The sequence below is a fragment of the Rhinolophus sinicus genome, linkage group LG11 (assembly GCF_036562045.2).
Source record: "Rhinolophus sinicus isolate RSC01 linkage group LG11, ASM3656204v1, whole genome shotgun sequence".
In the NCBI taxonomy this organism is placed as follows: domain Eukaryota; kingdom Metazoa; phylum Chordata; class Mammalia; order Chiroptera; family Rhinolophidae; genus Rhinolophus; species Rhinolophus sinicus.
Genome location: NC_133760.1, coordinates 45,260,200 through 45,285,929, shown reverse-complemented (window position 1 = coordinate 45,285,929; position 25,730 = coordinate 45,260,200). Strand labels below are relative to the sequence as shown.

Below are 25,730 nucleotides of genomic sequence, written 5' to 3'. Positions count from 1 at the left end.
CCTGTTGGGCAGAAGCAGCTTCCATGCCTGCTCTCCCCTTCTCCCTATGCGCCCTTCTAGGTGTGGGGTCAGGTGGATGGTAAGGTGTGGGGCCAGAGGTGAGCTCAGCTCCTCTGTGGTGACCCTTCTCTCTGTGACACCTGGGGCTGTCCTTTCTCCTGTCATCTGCTGACTTCTTTGACAGGTCTAGTTCATGGGCGTTTTCTGAGCACCGTCCAAGTGCTGTGCTAGGGAAATAAATCCGAGCCGACCTGTTGTTTGGGTGGGTGGGACGGCTGACCTCGGGCCCGGTGAAGAGGCCTGTCGGGCTCCCGGTTCCTCTAACACACGTGTGATCACGCTGTGCTGTCTGTGTCGTCGGGACCCCTTCTGGATTCCGGGGCCCTCCCGATCCTGGCCTCTCTCCTAGGGCCTCTCAGGCTCTCGGGACCAGGCCCTGACTGGTCAGCAGACTGGATTGCCCCTCTCCTGCCTTTGCCCGTGCCATCCCCTCTGCTTAGAGTGCTTGCCCACGTTGTGCCCCTCTTGGCTGGGTCACCCCCGTGAGGGCTCCCCCTTCAGGGCTCTGTGAGCTCAGGAGAAAGGGGCTCCAGTGTGTCTGCTCCTGAGGCGCCCACCTGGCCCCCTCCCCTCCTCAGCTCTGTGTTGAGCCTCCCTCTCACTGGCACCAGTGCTGGGGGACAGCAGAGGCACCCTCCTCTCCCCACCCCCCCTTTGTGCCTCTGTCTGCGCCCCTCCCACACTGACCAATGGGAGGAATTCCTCTGCGACTATGTCTGGGGGAGAAGAGGCAAACCGAGGTCTTTGTTGCAGGAACCCCAGTTCTCAGCCACGTTCCTGGCCCCCAAGGCCCACCGCCTCTCGCTTCCTCCTGGGCCCGGCTGGAAGTGATGGGGGCAGGAGAGCTCATGACGCAGGAATGTGGCTCTGGGGTTGGTAGGATGGCAGGCCTGGCTTCTGGGGAGCATGAGGCCCCAGGGGTTGTGTGCAGGGGGTGGTGCCACCACCCACCTCTCAGGACCCAGAGTACCCCAATAGAGGCTCTTTGTCTACCAGGATCCAGGCCCTTCTTGGCCACTTCAGGGACCTTTCCCGCCACATAAAAGTGGCGCAGTCTCACTACCTCAGGGGACACTGACTTGGGTCAATGGTTCCTGGCATCCCTGACTGGCCGAGCAGGGAGAGGCCCAGCCGCCTGGGGAGCCTGCACAGATTGGGAAACTGAGGCCCTGAGGGTTCCACAGCCTCTGGCCTAGTGTGAGTTTTCCTGGTTGAAGCTGTGATGGAGGCACATTTCCCCTGGTCTCAGTCGGTGTCGGGGGTGTGGGACCCCAGCTATCCCATCCTCCTGGCCTCAGTCTCTCCATCTCTGCAGTGGGCAGGTTAACTCCATCTCTTTATAGTTCCCTGCCGTGTGGGCCGGTTGGCTCTGCCCATCCCTGCTCCTGGCCTCCCACATCTGTCTCTTCGGCCTTCCCTCTCCAGCCTTTGAAGTCTGGCAGAGGTGCTGCTTCCCGGGCTAATGGGGAAGCCTGTCTTCTGAAACAGCTAGACCTCTGGAGCCACCGCTCAGGTGCCCTGGGGAGGGGAAGCCTTAGTGCCAGGCAGGGCCGGGGCAGGGGCCAGCACTTCCCATCCCTTTGTTGGCCCCCTATTGGGGCAGGGGAGCAAGGGAAGAGAAGAGCTGCTTTTAGGGGGCTGACAGGAAGTGAGACCAAGACGTCTGGGACTTGAAGTGTGTCCCCCAGTGTCTGTTGATGTCAGGGCTTCTCCAGCTGCCCACCCCTGTGTTTGGGATCAGGGAGGTGACCCAGGGTGATGGCACGCCTTGTGTGCCAGCCTCTGTGTGAGGCCCTGAGCACTAGGTGCCATTATCAGTCCATTCTGGGAGTGAGGAAACTGAGGCCCAGAGAGGTTAATTAGCATGGCCATGGTCACACAGCAAATCTGATGTGGAGCTGGGGTTCATACCTGTTTGGTCTCAGAGCCTGTGCTCTCAGCCTCTAGGCTTTCCTGCCTTACCCACTGCCCTGTGTGAGGCTGCATCATTGACCACCTGGCATTTCTTTTTCTCAGGTGGCTCATTTATCACAATCTCTCTCCTTTCTCCCCCCAACATGTGCTCTGCAAGGGACCCCGCGTGTGTCTTGCTTGTTGTGGCCTCAGCACCTCTCCCGTCCAGTACCTGGCATGGGCAAGAGCCAGTGAGCACCTGATGGGTGGAGGTGTGGGGCTCCAGGGGCCTGTTTCCCTGTGGTAGAAACAGCATAGCAAGGTCGGCCTCCTTCCATGTTCAAAGTTTCTGGGTGTATGAGGAGTTTTTATAGCTATGAGGTCATTTCACTCCCAGAACAGGCTGGGGAGTGGGATACTTTTTCATCCCCATCGCTCAGGTGAGAAACTGAGTCCGGATAGGCAGGTGACCTGCCAAAACTCATGCAGGCAGCATGAGGGCGGTAGGGCTGGGGCCCAGCCCCTGACTGCCAGGTTGGTACAGGCTGTATTTGACCCAATCCATGGAGTTCTGGTTTTGCGTGTCCCCTATGTGCCAGGTGGTATTGGGTCGTGGAAATTGGGCAGTACATGGCCAGACATCAGCCTCGGGGAGGGACAGGCCAGGCACAGTAAGAAGTGTAGGCACCAGGGACACGGAGGCAGGCTTTGTGTCCAGATTAGGAAAGGATTGGGCTGCCCTCCTGGAGGAGGTGGCAGCTGAGCCTGGCTCTGAAGGGTTGGCAGGAGTTTGCCAGACAGATGGAGTTTGGGGGTGGGGAGGCAGGCAGTGCTTTTCGGCTGCCAGAGCCTGGAGACCAAAGGGTGGGGCTTGTTTGGGGAACAGAAATAAGTCAAATCATGCAGCCACGAAGAAGGCCTTGGGAAGCCCCAGAGGAGTTTTTTGGCCAGGGACTGAGCAGGACGAACTTGGTATTCTCGGGCTCCCGGACAGGTGCGTGGAGCCCTGGGGGACTATCCCAGGGGCCTTGGGTTTGGGGAACATGGGGGTGCTGGGACTTCCTGTGCCCAGTTGGAGTCTGGCTCCCAAAGGCAAGAGTGTGTGACCTCGGGTGAAGCAAAGCGCGAGTGACCTGAGATTGGGGCTTGGCTCCAGGGTTGGCTGTGGGGAGGGCCTCCCGAGCCCCTGTGTGGGTGCAGCTCCGGAAGCCAGGCTGTGGTTTGGAGCAGTTAGCTGGGCCTGCTTCCCCTGCAGAAGGGCTCTTCCGGGCCCTGGGCTGGGCTTCACCAGGTAGCCCCGCACCCCTCTCCTGCCCCACGCATGCCCCCTTGGCCTCCCTCAGGTTCTCAGGAAGCTGCAGTGAAGTGAGGCCTCAGCCCGGTGGATTAGGGCTGGGTCCTGTGGTGGCTCTTGCTGCAGGAGCCAAACTGGGGGTCTCTGGGCTAGGCAGTGGCTTCAGGGCACAGTGATACTTGCTGAGCTCCACGGATGTGCAGGGGCGGTCATGGCTCCCAGCATGGACTGCTGAGCTCTGGGTGGAGGTGCCTTTCCCACCAACCTCCCTGGGGCTACCTTCTCTGCTAGTCTGTGAGGGGGAGGTGGGGATATGGGTCCAATCCGGAGAGGTCCCTGGCAGCATCTGGTCCCCAGACGCTGGAGGCCTTTCCTGCCCCTGGAGGAACCAGGCCCAGAGAGGGGGAGGGGCAGAGCTGAGACTTGCGTCTCCTGGCAGCCAGCCCAGGACCTCGCCCCTACTTTGCCCACGGCAGGTGGGGAGACTGAGGCAGACAGGCCATGTCCCTGCATGGCACGGGAGAGGCAGGAAGTGCGACAGGAGGGTCTTTTCCTGGTTGGTATTTAGAGCGCTTTCCTGCTTCCTCTTCCCCAGGGCAGATGGCGTGCAACTGAAAACTGCCCGAGGGCAGGGGCTGTCTGTCTTCTGCTCACCCCCACCCCAAGGGCCAACCTCACGGCTGGTCCCCTGGCCCACAAGCTGGTACACAGGCTCGTGCCCCCACTGTGTGCCCATCTAGGCCTACCCAGGGTCAGGTGGATGTGGGGGGCCCCAGCCTGTCAGAAGCTCCCCAGGCTGTCAGAAAAGGTGAGGGTAGTGGACTATCTGGGCCACAGTTGCCCAGAAACTTCTTGGGGGAAGCTCTGAGCTGACTCTTGGAGACTCCAAAGTCAGCATTTCCCCAAGAGGGTTCATTAGGGATTTAACACGAAAAGAATCCTGTGAACCAAAAAGACTGGGAAATATGAGCTGTGTTTAGTCCAACAAATTTCTTTCCTGCAGGACTTCTCAGAGCCTTTATTTGCTAATGTGCACAGGGCACCTTTAAAGGAGGAGGAGGAGAATGTTCAGTTGCATTGCCTGTGACCAGACACTGGTGTGGGTTTGTGGCCACGTGTGCACAGCTTCTCACGGGCCTCACCATTGGGCAGAGCACACCTCAGGAAACGCAGGGTAGGGTTAACCAAGAGCCTGGGCCTTGGAGTGGGGCGGGTCTGGGTATGGATCCCTTCTGTACGGCTTCCCAGCCAGAGGGCTTGGGACAAGCAGGTTAGGCTCCCAGAGTCAGTTCCGCTGCTGGAAATAGAGTGAGAGCGTCCCCACCCCCACCCTGGGGAGTCAGGGTGTTGGGACATTGCCCCAGCCCATTCCCAGCAGGTGCTCAGTGCTTGGAAGCTCTCTGAGGAGGGTGGCCTGAGGGGACAGTCAGGGAAGCCAGCCTGGCTGCTGTTCTGCCGCCTCTGTGTCTCCGGCTGGGTTCAGAGGTTGCAGAGTGTGTCTTGAGGGCTGGGTATTATGCTTTTTCTCCTGTCAGCAGGCCTCGAGGGCTTGGGGTGGGGACCAGATGCCCCAGGGAGCTCATGCCAGAATGGGTCAGCAGCCACTCCCTCAAGGCCCAGCTGGGCACCACATGGGGGTGTCAGCCCATGTGGCTGCTCATGGCCCCAGAAAGCAGTCCTGCGCTGCTGACCACTGTGCTCTCCACCCCCAGAGTCCCGGCCACTTCCAGGGCAGAGTGGAGGACCCTCCCCAGTGCTGTGGCTGGTGACAGGGTCGGGTGGAAGGGAAGGGGCACTGCCGGGCCCACTGCCAACCTGATAATGCGGGTCATCTCAACTTGGGTCCTTTGTGCCAGGTGCTGCCTCAGTGCTCGGCCTGCGTCACCCCCCTGGGATCCCCTCAAAGCCCTGTGTGGTCAGAATGGGATCCTCCCCTTTTCAAATGGGGAAAGTGAGGCACAGAGAGTCTGAGTAACTTCCTCTAGATCATGCAGCATAGACATCATGGACCTGAGACTCATTTTTCTTTTTCTTTAAAAAAACTTTTAATATATTTATTTTTTATGTATTCACGTATATACATAAACATGTACACACCCATCCCAACACAATGCTAGGAGCATATCTTTCCATGTTGATATATTAAACCTATAGTGTCACTTTAGTTATCAGTCACCTTATATTGCCCTTTGAGTTTTTCTATTAGTGTCTTTATTTTTTCCTTTATTTATTTAAAAACCACTTTATTGAAGTATGATTCACATACAAAAAGCTGTGCATGTTTAACGTGTGCAACTTTCTAAGTTTGTAGGTAAGTAGATGCCTGTAAAACCATCACCACAACCTATGCCATCAACCTATACATCACCTTCAAAAGTTTTTTCTATTAAAAACTTTTTAAAAATTGCACAAGCTACATTATGACTTTAGAAACAGAAACTGCAAATGAAGAGAAGATTTGTTCACTTTGTCAAAGCGACAGTTTTGTTTTTTGCACGTCCTAGCTCCACCCTTATCCATTTCAGGCATCAGTGTTACTACCATGTGGATTTTTCAGAGGATACCCGGTGACAGTAAGGTTCAATGCTGCACCCTTTTTGACAGCTATGTAGTATTCCACTGTGAGGATGTATGGTGCTTTATTTCCCCAGCTCCTGACTGATAGACATATTGTTTGCGTCTTTTGCTATTACAAATAATGTTGCAGTGAATAATTTGTACATATGTCATTTCATACACGGGAAAGTGCTTGTAGGAAAAATGACTTGAAGTAGATTCGCTAGGTCAAAGGTATGTGTGTATATTGGTGACTTCACTAGATATGACTTAATTGGCTTCCCGGGGTTGTGCTGAGTCACACGCCTGTCGGAGGTGAGTGTGGGTGAGTGCTTACTTCTACCCAGCCTGTCCAACACAGATTTATGAAACGCTTTGATCTTTGCCAGTCCGATATGTAAAAATGGTTTCCCATAATTTAAAAAAAAGTTCTATTACATGTACTGGGGTGACCTTATTTAATAAAATTGTATAGGTTCCATAGTAGTTTTAATTTGCCTTTCTCTTATTATGGGCGAGGTCAGCTTCTTTCCAAATGTTTGTCATTGGTATTGCCTTTCTGTGCACTTCTATTCATAACCTTTTCCCCTTTTTCTGTTGGGTTATTGGTCTTTTTCTTTTTGATTTATAGGAGCTCTTTACGTATGAGGGAGATTAACTCCTTGTGATTCAGAGTTACAAATGTTTTCCTAATCTCTCACCTTTTGATTTTGCTTCTGCTAGTTTTTACTATGTGGACAACATTTTTTTAATGTAATCAAATTTATCAGTGTCTTCATTATGGCTTTTAGGTTTTGTGTCTGGTTAGAAAAGGCTTACCCACTACAGCATTATATGAGAATTCTTTCGTGGTTTCTTGCCCTCTTGGGCAATCATCCTGGTTAAAAATATGAATCCTGCTTGCTCTCTCTCTTCTGGACTCTTGCTGTCTCTTGAAACAGGCTACTAGTAATGTAGAAGTTTAGACTCGAACTTACCGCTTTCTCACCATCTCCAGTTCCGTGGTTACTCTGGGTTATAGCTGCCTGCGGGTTTGTGAAATGGCTGTCCTCTCCCACCCCCAACCCCCACTCATGCCTTGCTGTTACCACTGGACCTGCTGTCTGGGTGGGCTGTGGGGCACCCACTGTCCTACAGCCTGGGCAGGACTAGTGTCACGTCAGGTCCCCGAAGGCCAGCTAGACTTCCCCTTTCTGTTCTTTCCTTATCAAGGGGAAAGGGATCAGAAATGTGTTAAACACGGGTGTGACAATGTTTCCATCCTAAAAGGGGAGCCTAGTGAGGGCAGTGCTTAAAGGAATGAATCGCTAATGGTGAAATTTCAGGCAAGAGTAGGGAAAAATACTGCTGTTCTTTCCAATAGGGGCCCCTGGTTGATTGGCTCATCAGTTAATAAGCACTGTTGCCTGATCACCCACAGTGTGCAGAGCCCTTGCAGACACCTGGGAGCAGGGGGCACTGAGGTCTCTGTCTTCTGGGAGCTTGTGCCTGGAGCAGTTTCCTCTTGGCACTTGGCCTGGGGCTTGGCACACAGAAGGTACTAGTGCATATCTGTTGAAGGGATGAATGTGTGAATTCTTTCCAAATGTTTGATGAATGAATGGCTGAACTCTTCCCAGGCAGTCACTAACCGTCATAGATTTGGCATCGGAGATAGCAAACCGATTTATTGTCCCTGGCAGCTGGAGCCTTGGGGGTGAGGGGTAAATGAGGTATTTGAATTTTAAAGGGGAAACTGATTTAGGGTAGTGCTTAATCCAGGGGAAAAGCAAAAGATTTTGGGTACAAAGAACAATTCCCTCCCCTCCCCCGCACCCCGAATCAGCCCTCTGGGGCCAAGTGGCAACACCCAGGCTGTCCCCCTGTTTTTCTTAAGTCCTTTTCATTTTATGATTCTGCCTCCACTCCCCACCCAGCCCAGAGCTGGACCTCAAAGGTCTGACATAACTACACCTTTGTAAGAGGGGAAACTGAGGCCCAGATCAGGTGAGGGACTTGCCTGATTGGTGGCAGAGCTGGGACTGGAACACAGGTGTCTGCACCCCAAGACTGGGCAGCCTGTGGTCCCTGGGGGTGGGTGAGTCAGCCTGGGGGCTCTCGGGGAGCAGAGAGAGCTGCTGCCACCATTGGGGGACTCACACCATTGGTGGCTCTGCAGGCTGTCCGCAGGAGGTCAGGAGATGAGGCGGGGGTCCCTGGGGCCTTGCCCCCTTTGCACCTCTGCCTCTCCAGTTGGGACCCCATGCTTGGGCCTCCTCGGCTCTGGGAACTGACTCTTCTTTCTGGGCTCATTTGCCGTTTGTCCCTGCAAACTTGGCCTGCTGACCATCATCTGCACCTCACTCTCCCCCCAACGTGGGTGTCAGCCCCCAGTTTACCGATGAGGAAAGTGAGCCCAGAGTATGAGGTGACTCTGCCACTCATATGGCCAATGGTAGCAGAGCTGGCATTTGAACCCGGACCTCCGCCCTCCCTGGTCAGCTCACTTGGGGACAAGTATGAGGCAGCAAGAGCTTCCTGTTCTGAGGGAGACCCTCCTTCTTCTGTTTTCATTTCCTCTGCCCTCCTTCCTCACCAAAGCTGCCCTGCTTGTTCCCCACCCCTTGGCCTGGTTCAGGATTCCAGCTCGTGTGTCCCTCCCATACCCACCTACCAGGGCCCAGCTGCAGGACCCAGACACAACTGCTACCACCACAGTTTGGTGAGGCAGGTGCTGGGGCATTTGACAGGAGTCTGGGAAGGCCTCCCCAAGTGGGGGACGTGCCTGGGAGGGAAGGAGGTCTGGCAGATATGTGGAGAGGCCTGAGGCCTGCTGCCCTCCGAGGGACAGAGAGGCTGGTGTTAGCAAAGGGGAGGGCTTGCAGGCCAGGGGCTGGCAGCCCCATGAGGTTTCCTGGGTGCCCTTCGTGCCAGGCACATGCCGGGCAGAGCAGCCTCTGGGCTCTCCTGAGGGAGATGGCTTTAACGTGAGACTCCCTCAGCAAATGGAAAATCTACCTGTGAGCCAGCCCACTGAGTGCTGGGCCGGCCTGGGGGCGAGCCTGGGCTCCTGAGTTTTCATCTCCAGCACTGTGGTCGTCCTGCTGGGGTGTGGGCACAGGGACCTGGCCCTCGGGGCCTGAGTGGGGCTCCTCCCTGCCCTCCCACCCACGTCCCAAGGCCTCCACTTCCTCTTTCTGAGGCCACCAGGGCCCCAGGCTATGTGCAGTTCCGAGGCTGGCCAGGGCTGGGCCAGAGGAAGCAAGGCTGGGGTTCCTGCCAGCACCACTTGGGTGAGGAAGTGGGTGCCCTGTCTATGAAAGCTGGGGTGGTCTAGAACTCCCCGAGGCGTGTGGTGGGGCTGAGGTACTGCCAGGTCAGCCAGTTTCGCTGGGGAAGGATTTCCTCAGCTGCCCTGAGGGCCCAGTCCTGCCATCAGAATTGGAGGTCCCAGTGCTCAGTTTCCAGCAGCAATTCTGGCTGAGGAACCTGGCCCCCTCCTGTTAGTATTTGGCAAGGAAACCACAGATAGACCTGCCTCATTTCTAGGGAAGGGAGAAGACGGTGGGGGCTAGCTCAGAGGGCTTCCTGGAGAAAGAGGCCCTCCTGGATCTTGTGGCTGAGAGAAGGCTGCCTGACCTTGGCTCTGCAAGGCAGAGGGAGGTACCTTGATGGGGCCCATTTTGACCCTTACCCTCTGTCCTGGGCCTTGAGGGGAAAGAGCAGGAAACGGTCGTCATTTTGTGACAGAAGCTCTGTGGATGTCCGCTTCGTGAAGGTGATGGGCAGGACGAGAGGTGGACCTTGATGGCCTGTGTTCAAATCCCAGCTCTCTTGTACTAGCTGTGTGACCTCAGGGAAATAGCTGAACCTCTCTGTGACTTATTTCTCACATCCACCTACAGGGCAGGTATGTGGATGGAAGGAATCCACAGTGCCCAGCACGCAGTAAGCGCACAATAGATTTTGTTTATGGCATTTCCTGCCCACTCTATCACAGGCCCTGGGGCTGCAGGGAGCTCAGAGCCCCCTACATGGCTTGCGATGGCTTGCGGGGAGGAGACTACCACTGGTATCCATTTCTACCTAAGTGTGCCCCTGAACTCCCTAACTCCTCCCCTGGGAGGGGTCTCAAGAGAGGATGTGGGAGCCCTGCCCCCAGCCTCCTGCAGCCTCAGGTCTTCTCCAGCCTGGTTGGGCCTAGACAGTGACAGAGATATGGGAGGCGTTCCCTTCCTGGCCATTCCCCTTCCAGAGGAAGTCCTAGGGCTGGCTGTGTCTGCAGGGGCCCCCTCTCACCTCTGACCTAAGTGGGAATCTCACCCCTGATTCAGCAAACTGGGGCTGGAAGTCCAGTGTGGACCTTGAAACTCAAACTGGCTTCAGCTGAAAGGGGCATTGCTGTCCCATCAGATGCAAATATCTGGAGGTTGCTTGAGCTTCAGGTAGAGCTGGATCCAGGGGCTCAAGGGGGTATTTTCAGGCCTCTTTTCTCTCTAGTTCTCCATGTTGGCTTTAGTCTCAAGTGACGGCCAGCAGCTCCAGGCCACCAGCAAAGACAGCCCATTTCCCATGGGTCAGCAAAAGTCCCAAAGAGGATTCTCACTGAGATGATTTTGGTCGTGTGTCCATCCTTTAGCTCGTCACTGGGGCTTGGGAGAAGCTATGCTCATGAGCCAGACCTGGGTCACGTGGCCGCTGAACTAGGGGATGGAGAGTGGAGGAGAGTGGAGCAGCAGAAACAGCAAAGACCCTCCCCCAACCAGATGCTTGGAGGTGCCCCTCCTCTATACAATGGGGATACTGCCCCCCACCCCCCACCAGAGTTATTGTGTGATGGTTGTGACACTGAGGGACCCTGGGACTGCAGTTCCCCCAGGTAAAGGGGCCGCCACTCTCCAAGTGCACATCTCTGCTGTTGGTCTTTGGGGTTCAGACGGGGCAAGTGGGTGGGGGTGGGGGAGGGCCAGGAAGGGGGGTTGGCTTGACTTAAGGTAGGACTGATAACAGAAGGAGTGCTCAGTGGTCGAGAAGAGCGCCCCAAGAGGTGATGAGCTCCCTGTCACTGAGGTGTGCAAGCTGAGGCTGTAGGGGCATTTGTGGTAGACACGACAAAGGTTTCCTTCATCCAGGGCCTCGGAGGGGCCTTTCTGGCTGCCAGCTGAATTAGCGGCCAGCAGAAGAACTGGTGATTGAGCAGAGGGGCCTTGAGACCTTCCCTGGCAGAGGGGGACCAAGGGGTCTCATTTTGGGGGTGGCTCCTGGAAAGGAGCTGGGCTGTGGAGATGTCCGGTGGTGGTGGTGGTGGTGGGGCGTCCCAGGCCATCTCTCCGGGAGTGATAAATGCTGTCTTTCCTCCCAGCCTTCCCTTGCCTTGTTCTGCATGTTCCAGAAGCTGGCCCAGGTCCCCGGATAGGCCCAACGGCCCGTGCAGTGCTGTCCATTGTCTGCCTCCTCTCCCTCCTGCCGTTGCCCGGGAAGTGGCCTAATTAGACCTCTGATAGGTGTGTTTACCAGTCTTGAGGTTTCCACAGACCCTCCAACTGGCCCCTGTCTCTGCGTGCCTCGCTCAGCCAGTTTTGTGTGCCTGGAAGGGCACGTCGGTGTCTGGGGTAGAAGGCACCATGGAATGGGTGCTGCACATGTGTGTGTGTGTGTGTGTGTGTGTGTGTGTGTTGGCTTGCCTTGGGGATGGAGCAGCTGCTGGGCTTTTGGCCCCAGGCCGGAGGGACAGGCAGTGTTGTGTATACTTGTGGCAGCTGGTTTGATCCCGAGACCTGCTGCTGCTGGGAAGAGCCCAGTGGGGAAGCCCCTCTCAGTTCAGCAAGGCAGGCAGCAAAGCTAGGTAGGAGCGCTGTGTGATCTTAGGCAAGCCGCTCTACCGCTCTGGGCTCAGTTCCGCATCTGTGAAATGGCTGTAACACCTTGGCCTTCGCAGGTTATAATGATGAGAGTGGATGTGTGTGCAGGCCCCTGGTGTGAGAGCATCGCTTCTGTGACGCCTGCAAACAGCTGAATTACCGGTGTGCTGGATTGGGGGCTTCTCAGGGCAGGGACTTTATCTTGTTATACAAACCCGACAACACAGGGCTGGGCATATACGGTTAGTACTCGAAAAATGCCTCTTGTGGAATAAAAACTGGTTAGTCCAGACTTAGAGGTTGTAAACTCGTTGGCTGTACCACTCAAATTTTTTAAAGTAGCTGACAACATTTGAAAATTGATATTTCACATAGAAATCAGATTTGTACCTTGTCTAAGCACTTTGGGTACTTTGGCAGCCTGGGGTCCAACCCCCGCTGGGTTGCAGGTTAAACCGGTACCAAGGCTCATGGATACCTGCCTGCGCCTGGAGGGAGTAGAAGGAGACAGGACCCCTGGCAGACAGTCCCTCTGGGCCCCAAATATGTGGTTTTTCCATTTTGCTCTTGGGCGGGGGGGTGGGGGTGTAGAATAGTAGCTCCTGGAGGAAATAATGCCTGAGGTGACTCCTGGATTCAAGGCAACCTGGTTGTCATAGCCACGGGTGCTCACCAGGGGCTTCCCTGGGGACTTGGGGACACTCTATCCTGCTCTATGGTTTTCGGGGCTGTGGACGCCTTTCCTTCGTAGCTTCTGAGAGCAGTCATTGACGACCTTCGTGACTGTCCTGGTTCTTACCACGCCTTGCTATCCCCGAGGCAGGTCCAGAGGACATTGGGAGCTGAACTCCTGGTCCAAGGCTGCTGGGAATGCGGCAGCTGCCCCCCAGCCCCGATCACTGTGTCTAGGAATCACACAGTTTGGCATAACTTTCTCTGTCGGGGGACTGGGAGCCCCAGGGAGAGAGAGCCAGCCCAGCACACAGGAAGTATAGTGCGCCTGGTATGCCGTAGCTGTGACGAACAAGCCATTTAAGAATAAGTGAATGAGCAAATGACTGAATGGTGCCAGGGGACACGGGAGCTCATCTGGGCTGAGCCTCGGAAGCCTGGGGTCTGCTCCCAACTTTGTCACAAAAGGTCCATTGTGTTCCCTCTCCAAGGTTCAGGTTCCTTTTCTATGAAGTGGGGCTTGCAAACGTCTTAAATTCTCATCAGTGGGCCCTTTGTAAAGAACACAGTCTTACGTGGAAACTTAACATAATAACACAGATACATGGGGGATCCTCGGGCTGAAGTAGGCGTGGGGGTCTGAGACACAAGACTAGCTCAGTGTGCTCGTGACGTAAGGACCATTGAAACAGAAGAAAGCCTGCACAGATGCCCCCACACACATGCTCCTCTGATCTATGACAAAGGTAGCTCCGCTGAAATTCTGGGGGAAAGGATGGTGGCTTCAGTAACCATTGCTGGGACAGATATCCACTTGGAAAAAGGAAGTGAGACTTGGTTTCTGCCTCACACCATACACAAAAATTCATCGAGATGGATCGAAGACCTACATGGGACAGTCAAGCCTCTACAGCAGCGCTGTCCGGTAGAAGTTTCTGGATGCCCAATATAATAGCCACGTGGCTGCATGTGGCTGTGGAGCACTTGAAATGTGACTGGTGTGACTGAGGGACTGAAGTTTTAACTCATTTTAATCAACTTTAATTTTAAAGAGCCACACATGGCTAGTGGCCAGTGTGTCCGACTGTGCATTCTAGGAAACATGGGGGACTAGCTTTATGACCTCAGGGTGTGCAAAGCTTTAAACAGGACCTAAAGGTTAGGTTCAGGTTAAGGCTGGCAAATCAGACCCAGGGCTGTGAGGCCTGGCCCTGCTCTCCCCTGAGGCCAGCCCTTCCCTGACTCGTCCAGGTCAAATCTGGTTCTGCTTTGTGTCCCCACAGAGCTGAGAAGCACACGTGTCTGGTCAGCCCAGCCTGGATGCAAAGGAAGATGCCGGTGGTGCAATGAGCAAGGCCTGGCAGTGGAGCAGGCAGGCCCCACGTTGTCCATGGAGCTGCAGGCCGAGAGGGCCACTCCCCAGCCCCGCCTGACCGACTTGGACAGGCCAGAGGCCTAGGCCCACAGGGGAGGGTACCAGCAATCAGATGGTCCCCAGGCCGTGGGGTCTCCCAAGTGGACTGCTGGGTGGGTGTGCCAAGGCGGAAGCATGCCGGCCAAGGGGTGCTACTTCCTCAATGAGGGAGAGGAGGGCCCGGACCAGGACGCGCTCTACGAGAAGTACCGTCTCACCAGCCAGCACGGGCCGCTGCTGCTCACCCTCCTGTTGGTGGCCATCGCCGCCTGCATCGCCCTCATCGCCATCGCCTTCAGCTACGGGGTGAGTGCGGGCAGCTCCTGGGTGGTGGGGCTTCTCTGGGGCTCAGATCTCAGCTCTGATGCTCAGTACCTGTGAGGCCTTAGGCAAGTCAGTATCTTCTCTGAGCCTGAGTTTCCGCATATGTAAAGTACTACGTTCATTTAATTTTGCAGCCTGGGATGGTTTTAGGTATTACATGAAGGTGGCCAAATTACTACCCTTACTTTTTTCCACAATGAACTTTGATTCTATTGAAGGCCATGGTCAGGGATGGCCTGTGCATCACTGTGCCATTTCTGGTCCCATGGCAGATATTATGAATCGATCGCAGAACTCCTTTTCACAGAGCCTGTCTGTGGTCTCAGAATCCTGGTCAACAAAGCCCTACAGGCAGACACCACTAACGCCCTCTCTGACCAAGGCCTTGCCCTGCCACAGCCACGACGTGCAGCTGTTCAGCACTTGGAATATGGCTACTATGGCTGAGGAACTGATTGTTAATGAACGGACAACTAATTTTGAATAGCCACATGGGGCTAGGGGCCACTGTGTGGGACAGCAGAATACTAGAAGACAACATCAGAGTGTTGGCAGGGTGATATGTGTGAAGTGTCTGGGACCCAGTCGGTGCTCTGGCGCGCTGCTTGTGTCTCTGTGGATATAAACCACAGGGCATTTGTTTTGTCATTCAACAAAGAGTTATTGAGTAACTACTGTGTGTGGGCTCCCAGATCAGCCTCTGCTCCTGGAGCTTAAGAGCCACTGGGGCACACCAGGTGCTATCCCTGCTGCAAACCAGCTTTCCTGTGAGCCCCCGCTGTCACACAGCTGTCCCTTTGCTCCAGCTCTTCCCCACCTGGGACAGCGTTGCTCATCATTTTCCCCTAACCGTCTGTTCGTTCTTTAAGAGTCAGAGCAGTGGCCTCTCTTCCAGGAGGCTTTCCACAGCTTTGCTCCTGAACCCCTACACCTGTCTCCTGCAAGTCTATGCACAGCACCTGGGGGGCCTGAAGAGGCCTGATGGGGAGGGAGTGGGGAGTGAGACATTGGCAGGGCTGGGCTGCAAAGGGTGCTTAGGGCCCCACAGGGGACTGGGGAAAGGCATTGGTGCCTGCATAGACCAAGCCTGAGGTCAAGAAAGAACCTGGTGTTTAGAGGGGGATAGATATAATACCCGCCTGGAGGAAGCCTCGGGACTGCTCAGGGGAGGCTGGACAGCCTAACCTGGCAGGCTTTCTGGAGGGGGTGGCATCCCCTGGGGGAAAGCCTGTGGCATTTCTGTGTGTGTTTCCCCTGCCCAGGACCCCTCCAGCCAGCAGGCTGTCTTGGGGACGGCGTTCTTCACACTTGCCGTGTTCGTGGCTCTCTACGTGCTGGTGTATGCCGAGTGCCTTGTCCGGCGGTGGCTTCGGGCCTCGGCATTGCTCATCTGGGCTTGCCTCGTGACGCTGGGCTACGTGCTGGTGTTCGACTCATGGAGGAAGGCGGCCTGTGCATGGGAGCAGGTAACAGGCAGGGAACCCTGGGGTCACTGGGGGCTGGATGCTGCCTGCCAGCTGTGCCCTCTGGGCAGCAGGTCCCACTGGAGACTGGGCCTACATTTCGTGTTCTTGGTCCTGGTTCTTCCCGCTCCCATGGCTGTGTTTCCGAGACTTAGGGTGGGCCTTGGGCTGATCTGTTAGTTCTCTGTGCCGAGGAGGTGGGCTATCTGGCTATGGTGTTTCTGGGTGGACCCTCATTGGGGGAAATAACACATCTCCAGCTTAGAGAGGCAAAAAGGCACGAATTGGCTCATGTGCCAGGAAAGGCTGAGGGGTCCGTCCTGGGGCTCTAGTAGGGGGCACGTCCTGATTTCGCTCAGTTCTGCCTTTCTCTGAGTTGTTTCGTTCTTGGCAGGCTGTCCTCAGGTTGGGACAGAGATGGCCGCAGGGCTGCCCACCAGCCTACCCACCCCAGCTGAAAGAGAGAGCCTTTTCTCAACCAGCTGGAGTCGCACTGGCCTGGCCTGGGTCGTGAGCCCAATCCTGGAGGGTCACTGCTGCCACGCGGTGGTGTCCTCTGACCTGTGGGCCTGGTCCTCCACACTCCTGGGCCTGGGCTGGGGTGAGGCTCATGAGAGCCATGCTAACTGGAAGCTCGGGGAGGGTGCTGTTCCCAGAAGGGGTGGATGCTGAGCAGGTGGGATCACAGCCAGCTCTGAGAGTGAATGGGCGGGTGGGGCTGTGCTGTGCAGGTGGCAGGTGAGTGGGCCCCGCCCCAGCCTTCCGGTAATTACCATACCTGTGGAGAGATAGCTGTGGACACTGGGCAACAGGCGGGAGCTCCCTGACTCATGCCCGAGGGCCTGGGGAGGCTCGGCCTCGGCCTTAGGTAATAAATCAGCTCGTAGGAAATGATGGTAAAGCTGGCTGGGTCTGACCCAGAAGCAGATTTTGACTTATTCTTATTCCATTGCATGTCCATCACCATGTCTCGTCACGCAGGGGAGTAGAGGGGACTTCCTGAAGGCACAGGGCACCGGGTGGCCTGGCCTGGCTGCTGAGGGGCTCAGGATTCAGATTTCTGGGGCCACCCCCAGGAGACAAGAGGCTGCGGGCCCAACACCTGCTCAGTCTGGGCTGTGTCCTGAACCTCATGACATCCTGTCCCCAGGTGCCCTTCTTCCTGTTTGTGGTCTTCGTGGTGTACACACTGCTGCCCTTCAGCATGCAGGGGGCCGTCGTGGTGGGGGTCATCTCCAGCACCTCCCACCTACTGGTGCTCGGCGCTCTGATGGGGGACCTCTCGATGCCCAGCATGCAGGTGGGGCTGCAGGTGAGGGACCGGGGGAACAGCCGAGGCCTCTGGGCGGGGGCTGGGCTTTGGGCAGAGGGCAGCCAGGCCCGTGGGGGGAGTTGGTTCTGAGGCTTCACAGCCTTGTTTGCAGACAGATGGCCTCAAGGACAGGCTTTCTCCGGAAGCTGGCCCCTGGGTGGGCCACCCGGCCCTGTGGCCTTCGCTTTGCTGGCCTGTGGTACCTCAGAGGCTGAGCCTCTCACTTGAGATCTGGCTCTCGGGCCCCTTCCTGGGTGCAGTGCACTGTTGTGGGTGAGGCCTGTTCCCGAGGTTTTGCCCACACAGTCCCATCCTCACACGTCTGGTGTCTTTCTATTGAGTGAGTGAAATGTATTCGTTGTTAGTAGTCTAGACTTACTCTTGTGTTTGTCTCCTGACTGGGCCTGTATCTGCTCTGGGAGGTGGAGGCTGGAGCTCTGGGCAGCCAGGGGGACAGTCTGTTGTCCTTGGTGTTCCTCTCGGGCTCTGGGCGCTGCCTCCCCAGGAGTGACAGTTTCCCTGGTCTCTGGGGTCCGAGCTCTTCTGGAGTAGGGTATGCCAATGGGTGCTGAGACGGGCCCAGGAGACCAGCCCTTGTATGGGCCTCAGTTTCCCTGCTTGCCCCAGGAAGAGTGCAGCGTGAGTGGGTTGGAGGTCAGGAAATGGGGAGGGGGTGCTGTCACCAGCCCACCAAGGGGGCCAGTGCCCCAGGGGTGCAGGCCAAGCTGAATGCTGCGCCCGCCACACCCGCCCTCAGCTGCTGGCCAACGCTGTCATCTTCCTGTGCGGGAACCTCACGGGCGCCTTCCACAAGCACCAGCTGCAGGACGCCTCCCGCGACCTCTTCACCTACACTGTCAAGTGTATCCAGATCCGACGTAAACTGCGCATCGAGAAGCGCCAGCAGGTGGGGTTTTCTGCCTCGGCCCGGCCATCTGCCAGACCCCGCGCCGCGCTGCGTCCTTTCTCTGTGGACGACAGACTCTGGTTGAGCAGCGTGTGCATGGGGCGCGTGGCTGGACACCCTTGCAGGCCTCACCCCGGGGGCGCTGCCGGGGGCGCGGGAGGATGTGTACCTGGCGGGATGGCGGCCAGCAGAGAGGGCGGCTGTGGTGGGCAGGGCAGGAAGGAGGGCAGGAAAATGGAGGCCCGGGAGGCCACGCCTGGGGCTGACGTGGCCCTGCCTGTCCCCGCCGGTGCCCAGGAGAACCTGCTGCTGTCCATACTGCCGGCCCACATCTCCATGGGCATGAAGCTGACCATCATCGAGCGGCTCAAGGAGCGTGGCGACCGGCGCTATATGCCGGACAACAACTTCCACAGCCTCTACGTCAAGCGGCACCAGAACGTCAGGTGGGTGGGGGCCGGGCCTGTGTGCACAGGGTCTCCCGGGGAGTCGGGGCAGGCGGCCCCCCTGCCCTCCTGTGTCTCCAGAGCTCTCTGCGCCCATAAGAGACCCAGACCCCAGCTCACTCACGGATTAGGGAGAGGTAAATGCAGGCCCCTGACTGGGCCTCGGCCTCCCCACTGGTTTCCCCAGGGGCGGGATCTGATTAGGTTGGTGCTGAGGGAGATCCATTAATCCCCTAAAGTTTTCAAACTGCACAGACGTGACTGTTGGGAGGAAAAGAGTCCTTTCCAATGATTCTCAAAGGGGCACAGGACCCTCAAAGGAGGTGAAGGCCCCCAGGGCTTGGTGACCGCCAACAACCCCTGGTCCTGACACGTCTTCGGCTGACTCGAAGGGGCTGCAGAATCTTACCTGAATGTGCCAGCCTGAGTGAAGTGTAGATGTGGGTGCTGCCAGCTCCACCTGGTCCTCTGCCTAGAGGCTCAGTCTTATGCCCGAGGTTGGCCCGGCTGCCTTCTCTCTGGGCTGTGGATGGTCCAGAACTCACAGACTCTGGAGCTGGGCAATCTGGTACAAATTCCACCTGTGGCTTTCCAGGCAGCCTGAGCATCCCGGAGCCTCAGTTTGCTCATCTGTAGACTGGGACTCCTACAAGGGTAGTGAGAGGACTAGACCTGTGTAAAGTGTTGGGTGTAGAGCTTTTCTTGAGGGAACATGGAGTCACATCTCACCAGGGAGTTTAGTTCTGAAGTCTGTGCAAAGGTGAAAATCCAGACCCAGGAAAAAAAGAACTTCTGAGGTTCCAGAGCCCTCTCCACCCAGAAGAGCACCATTTAACGTCTGCAGTGATGGCGCCTGGGGGTGGGAGTCTGAAGGGCCCCTGTATACACACCCTGGAGTTCGCCTTAATGGGAAGGCTCTGGAACTTTGTTTCGTCTTTATGGCCGGAGCTGCTCTCCCGTGAGGAATAGCAGGAGTGACTGGGGCTCCAGATGGTCCCCGTGCTCCTGCAGCCCCCTCCTCCAGGGAGCTGGCTCTGACCCTCTCGCTGGCCCCGCTCCACCCCCAGCATCCTCTACGCGGACATCGTGGGCTTCACGCGCTTGGCCAGCGACTGCTCCCCTAAAGAGCTGGTGGTGATGCTGAACGAGCTCTTCGGCAAGTTTGACCAGATAGCCAAGGTGAGCACACTGGCCGGTGCCCCCCTCCCCTTTGCAGATGGAAAAGGCAGGAGTCCCCTCGCATGGCACCCACGGGGCGTCCTGTGCGCAGTGCTGTGCCAAGGTGGGCACAGGGCGGCCCGCGCTGAATTTTAGCCATCAGTCGGCAAACGCTCCCGAGGGCCCCATGGTAGAAGTGGGGGTCGAGTGGTGGCTGAGGCTGCTAGAATCCTGTCCCCCAGATGGCGAGGCCGGTAGGGAGACTGACAGTACATACCAGGGGATGCACAGGGTCTGGGGACCTGAGAGCCGGCTCTGGAAGGCTGCCTGGAGGAGGAGGCTCCAGAGCTCCAAGCTCACTACACAAGGCCCCAGCCTTGGATCCCTCACCTGGGGGCTTGGGAGGCCTGTGGAATGCCAGGCCTACCCAGAATCTGCCTTTTCACAACATCCCAGGTGAATCCTGTGTACATTAAAGTTTGAGAAACCTAAAAAGAGACCTGAAGGGGAAATGGAACAGTGCTGTGGCAGAGGGAACAGCATATGCAAGAGCCTGGAGTAGAAAGAAAGCTCAATGTGCTCATGGCGTGAAAGTAGCTCAGTGAGAATGGGACTGAGTGGGAAGGGGACAAGGTCACAGGGTTAATCATGCAAAGACTTGCGGGCTCAGGTGAGCAGTGGGACTTGACCTAGGTCCTGGGATCAGGGAGCTCACAAGGGGAGTCTCTAGGGCATAGCCTAGGGCAGAGAGGTCTGGAGACCAGACAGGGCTGTTGTGTCTTTTAGAGCAGCACCCAGCCTGGGGGTTGGGTGTGTTTTTAGGGGGAGGGGCCTCAGTTTTTCATTAATTTACATAATGGTCCCAAGCCCTGCTGAGTGGCAGCTCTGAGCTCCAGCCTACCCTCAACTTGCTCCTGGCCTCAAGGTATTATGGTTTGGAGTGGGGTGCAGGGGGCAGAACTGGGGAATGCCTAGCCCAGACTCAGGTGGTCAAGACAGGCTTCCCGGAAGAGGTGGCCACTAAGTAGAGACCGAAATGTAAGATTTAAGGCCATGCCTCTCTATCTTGGCTGCCTATTTGAATCATGTGGAAAGCTTAAATAAAACAATACCCATGCCTAACCCATGAGAGTTTTTAAGAGCCTCCCAGGTGACTCCATGTGCAGAGAATCAGTGGTCTAGAACTTGATAGAAAGAGTCTTCCACACTAGGAAGAATTTTTTATGGTCGGAGCCGTTCAATTTTAGGAGGGACTGCCTGCCTAGGAGAGGCTCCATTTCAGAGGATGAGTTTCCCGTTGCAGGGGGTAACCAAACTATAGTTCGACACTCCTGGCCAGCGGTGCTCTGGAGAACAGTCCCCTACTCCTGCAACCCCCTCCAGGGATTGCAGACCGAGTGACTTAGAGGGTTTTTCTAGCTTGGAGCCTTCCTTTAAGAGCTTCCTTCTTTCATGACTTCTAAATCAGCGGGTGGGAGTTCCAGAAGTTGGGCCATATGTGGGGCTAGGGGTCAGGGTCTCAACCACAGCTGGCCCTTTTCCTGCCACAAAGCCCAAGGACCTGCCCTTGCCATTTTAGACACAGCCCTGCCTCTGTGGCAGACCCAGGAGACAGTACAGATGGGGACAGGAAGGCTGTTGGCAGGTGCCAGCCTCCTAGTTGGGGCGTCCAGTCCCTGGGCAGAGATGGGCGGGGCTGGTTCCAGCCTTTTCTCCTATCAGCAATCAGATTCCAGAACTGTGACTCCTGAGAGGAGGACCTGCTCTGGAGTGTCACATTGCATCTGGGCTTGGGAACCCATCGCCCCCAACACACTCCCAGCTTCCCCAGTTTGTCAGACAAGGAATTACAGCCTGGGGAATGTGACAGCACACTAGGTCCAGAGGGCAGGCCTGCGCCTGGCCCCAGGGGAGATTAGGGCAGCTGGAGTCCTGCTGCTTTCTAGGAAAGCCACTCTCCTCACACCGCTGGGCCAGGCCCTTTGTAACTCAGCATGTGCCAGACGGGGCCCAGCAGGAAACAGCTGGCACACACTCAAATGGAGTCATTGGAAGAGGGCGTAGTGAAGGGATGGCTCAGAAAGGCATGGCAGGTACAGGGACCTAGGGAGGGATGGTGTCCTGCCTGGTCATTGACGCTGGGCCATCACCCCAGGCCTGATCTGCAGGAGACCTGGACACAGAGGATACCTTGGTTCCAGGAGGAAGCCCCTGACAGGGAAAGAGCCTGGTTCCCCTGGAGGGTGTGGGGAGGTAGCGGGCCTGTGGGACCCTCGGCCACTGGCTGACCAGGCCTCTCCCTTGCCCTGTAGGCCAACGAGTGCATGCGGATCAAGATTCTGGGCGACTGCTACTACTGCGTGTCGGGCTTACCGGTGTCCCTGCCCACGCACGCCCGGAACTGTGTGAAGATGGGGCTGGACATGTGCGAGGCCATTAAGTAGGTACCATGGACAGGTCCAGGGTGTTGGGGCCTGTCCCTGCAACGGCCCCTCCTGCCTCCCAAGGCATGGTAGGGAATGCATTGTCCCCATCTTGCAGATGAGGAAACTGATGCTCAGGGGCACAGGTGGCTTGCCTGGAGCACTCAGCTGTCTGTGTGCATCCCTCCGACTGGGTCTCCAAGTCCCACAGAACGTCAGAATCTCAGAGCGGGGGGGCGTGAGGATGGGCAGTCGGGCTCTCTTCCTCCTGAGTCTAAGTAGCAGTGGGAGGCACTTGCAGACTTGGGGACCAACTCCACGGCTCCATCTGCTTCCTCCCCACGAAGACCTCAGAGTAATGGGACCGGCCCTCAGAGCTGCTCCTTCCCACCAGCATCGACTCCCCTCAAGGTTCTCTGGAGCCCCAGCAGCAGTGGTCTGGAGAGGCACCCACCATGGGGGTGAGGTGGGTGGTGGTGGGCTGAGCCCAACTCACCGGTGTCTGTGCGGCTGGGCTGCCTAAAGGGGCACAGATGCGTCCTGAAATCGCACCAGAAATGGCAGGAAAAACACTGGACATGGCGTTGGGGTTCAGGTTCTAGCCTGGCTCTGTGTCTGCCCAGGCGACCTCAGGCAGGTCCCCCTCCCCCATCTCAGTTTCTTTCCCGAGAATGTGTGGAGGTTGTGTAGGCCCCTTCTGCTCCTCTGGCTTTGGCTCCGCAGGCTTGTCCATCCCCAGGCCCGTTGGTGGACACATGGCGCCGTCCGCTCCCTGAGCCGTCACACTCTTATCAAAGGGACCGAGAGGCACTGCTCATGTTTGGGGGTGCCCCATGTCCCGGCTGTTTGTCCTGAGTGGTGCTATTTCCCGGAGAAGACCCCCAAAGGCTGGCCCTGTCTTCTTCGTCACTGCTGGGTTTGGGGTGGTGCCTGGGTCCCCTCTACAGACCCTGGTAGCCTTTGCAAACCCAGCCAGGGCTGTGGGCTGGGCAAACACCCAGTGAGAGAACTTTATAGGCCCTTCAAAATGAGCTGCAGTGACTAATGACACTTGGAATTCCTCCTCCTCCTCGCAGCCTTTGCACGTGGGGGTGGCCACACCGATTTGCACACTCCCACACACAAGGTGCTCAGTTCCTTTCGAGGAGGCTGCCCCATCAGGCTGGGCACATTTGCTTCTGTGAGCTGGGCTGCCCCGTTCCTGCACCCTCCCCTATAACCCTCGCTCTGCCCCCACCCAGGCCATGCCCCGTACCTGGGACCTCAAGTCTGTCCTAGGCGTTAGAGCCCCGCCAGCACCGCAGCTGGGGTGGGGTGACCGCACTGCTCTGCCCCAGGCAGGTGCGGGAGGCCACGGGTGTGGACATCAGCATGCGTGTGGGCATCCACTCGGGGAACGTGCTGTGTGGTGTCATCGGGCTGCGCAAGTGGCAGTATGACGTGTGGTCCCACGACGTGTCCCTTGCCAACAGGATGGAGGCGGCTGGAGTCCCTGGGTGAGGCTCGGTGGAGAGCAGTGGGGTCAGAGGCTGGGGGCCGGCTCTGGGCTGGGGGTGTCAGGGTGGGGTCAGAGATGGAATTAGTGACCTTGCAGTGTGGGGAGCCAGCCTGCTTGGGCTCCAGCCTGCTCGGCCCTGGCTGCTGTGCATCCCCAGGTGGGTGCCAGCCCTCTCTGGGCCTGGCTGCTCTGTCTGACTCGGTTCTTCTCCAGGCGGGTACACATCACAGAGGCAACACTGAACCACCTGGACAAGGCGTATGAGGTGGAGGACGGTCACGGGCAGCAGCGGGATCCTTACCTGAAAGAGATGAACATCCGAACCTACCTGGTCATCGACCCCCGGGTAGGAGGCTCAGATGCAGCAGGCTGGGGGGCTGGCTGTGCTGGGCAGAGACCCCACGCCCCAGGGGAGGGCCCTGTGGAGGGAGAGTGGTTTTCTCTTCAGGGCTGTGGAGAGGTGTGGAAGAGGCCTTCTCGGGGTAGCTCCAAGGCCCTGGGCAAGTTCTAGGCCCCCCGTAAGAACCACTCTGGCCCACACTGTTCTTTTCTGTGAAATGGGAATAACAACAGTGCCTACCTCACGAGGAGAAATCGCTAATCTGAGTGAAGCTCTCACCGCGACCTGGGCTCATCAGAAACACTCTTGAAATAATAGTCTCTATGAGTTTACTTTCCATGAGGTTGTCACTAACTTCTGGGATTTTCAAAAGACACACATTTTGAAAGCGTGCTTTGGATGAGACTCAGAAAAGCAGGGAATGGCCAGGGGGCCACTGGGCAGGGCCTCTGTATGTCCTGGGCTCTGGCCCGTGGAGTCGGCCTGGCTGGTCCATGCCTCCATCTTCTCCATCAGGACCCCACGGTGGGGGAGGCTGCTGGGCTGCTCCCAGCCTGCCCCGCGCCTGTACAGGCCATTCTTCCCCGCCCCAGGAGGCCAGTCTGTCTTGTAGCTGCTGGTGAATCATCCTTGGGGCTTGCTCAAGAATGTCAGCCATGGCAGGCTCTTCCAGCTCCCTCTTACTTTGGCCTATCCTCAGGGCTGGCCCGACTACCAGTCTCCAGGGAGTGCGGGCCAGCCTGTGATCCCCCCACCCCAGCATCTGCTCACGCTTCTCTAGCCCATCCCCCCATCTCCTTCAACCTCATCCTGCTGAGGTCCCCCGGGGCCCCATGTCCGGGGGTCCAGAGTTAACATCTGGGAAGCCCCTCCTGGGTACCTTGCGCTGCTCCCCCACTCTCATGGAATACAATGCAGCCGTTACCCTGTACCGCCTAGCTCTGGGCCCTGCCCTTTTCTCTGACCCCCTGCCTCCCTCCTGAGCACACTTCACCCCAGCCTGTGCCATCCTCGTGTCCCTCCACTGCCGGGCTCCTCCTTCTGCAGAACCCTGTCACTGCTGCTTCCTCCTCCAGAGCCCTTTTCCCTCTGTCCCAAATGCTCCTGTTTCTCTCTCCTTTTGCTTGTCAGGGTGAGCTCCATGTAGGTGGGCTCAGGGGTCCCCTCCTCCAGTCGGCCACCCCCATGCCTCGCACAGGGCCTGGCGTGGAGCCACCCTGCGGGCTGCCAGATCCAGCAAGTACAACTACAAGATGCCCAGTCAATAACCTGTTCAGTAAGATGTGTCTCGTCCAGGGTTTAACGGGGCAGCGCTGCCGCCCACACCCACCTTTGCTTAGTATTAGTCATTCTCATTGTTGAAAATGCAAAAGGCATGAGGGGCGTGTTGTCGAAAGTTTCCTGTGCGTCCTCGTCCTCAGCCAGCATGCCCCCTCGAGGGTGTATGTGATTTCTTGAGTTCCTTCCACAGAGACCTCTGTGCCCATGTAAGTAGATTGAAAGGTTCACATCTGCCCACGTTGCCAAGCCAGCGGTGGTGAGTCCCCCCGCCACCCTAGCGTGATTTTTCAGGATGACACCCCCTGAACATAAGTCCCCAGGTGGTACCGTACCTTCTCCACCTGACCACACCTTGCAGACCTTCCCCTGTGTGTGCACAGGGGACGTCCTCATTGCTTCTCACAACTGTGCACGCACCACCTGTGCTCAGGTGGACCGCCCTCCCGTGTGCACGTGGGGGTCCTTTCCCATCTCGGGCTTCCGGAGGCTCTGACTGACACCGATTGTGACGTGTGGAGGGCCACCTGTGGACAGTCATCTGTGGGCCGTGAAGGTTGCAGGGGCCCACTTCTGAACAGGCATGTTTTCACTCAGAACCAATATATCTTTAGCACATGTTTACCATGTTCCCCCTGAAAATAAGACCGGGTATTATAATAATTTTTGCTCCAAAACAAACATTAGGGCTTATGTTCAGGGGATGTCATCCTGAAACATCATGCTAGGGCTAATTTTTCTGTTAGGTCTTATTTTTGGGGAAACACGGTATTTCCCAGGAAGCTGGGGTGCCCGGCTTCCTTACCCTAGGAGAGAAGTGCCAGCGACCTTGAACTTGAGCCGCTAGCTGGG

At 56.9% G+C, this 25,730-nt stretch overlaps 1 protein-coding gene across 8 annotated transcripts in view; it reads left to right on the top strand.

Moving 5' to 3' along the window:
- The window catches only part of ADCY7 (adenylate cyclase 7), a 59,379-nt gene that overhangs the window by 19,670 nt on the left and 13,979 nt on the right, over positions 1-25,730 (top strand). For 4 of the 8 annotated variants that reach the window (XM_074314918.1, XM_074314919.1, XM_074314916.1 and 1 more), the window contains exons 2-10: positions 13,599-14,035; positions 15,316-15,519; positions 16,667-16,828; positions 17,586-17,735; positions 18,033-18,181; positions 19,249-19,360; positions 21,652-21,779; positions 23,100-23,258; positions 23,474-23,606. In XM_074314918.1, the coding sequence (XP_074171019.1) occupies positions 13,865-14,035; positions 15,316-15,519; positions 16,667-16,828; positions 17,586-17,735; positions 18,033-18,181; positions 19,249-19,360; positions 21,652-21,779; positions 23,100-23,258; positions 23,474-23,606 (1,368 nt within the window). In that variant the 5' untranslated portion in view covers positions 13,599-13,864. Of the gene's footprint in view, positions 1-2,808; positions 2,948-13,598; positions 14,036-15,315; positions 15,520-16,666; positions 16,829-17,585; positions 17,736-18,032; positions 18,182-19,248; positions 19,361-21,651; positions 21,780-23,099; positions 23,259-23,473; positions 23,607-25,730 lie in introns of those variants that run through there. The other 4 variants (XM_074314920.1, XM_074314915.1, XM_074314921.1 and 1 more) reach the window with 3 other exon arrangements.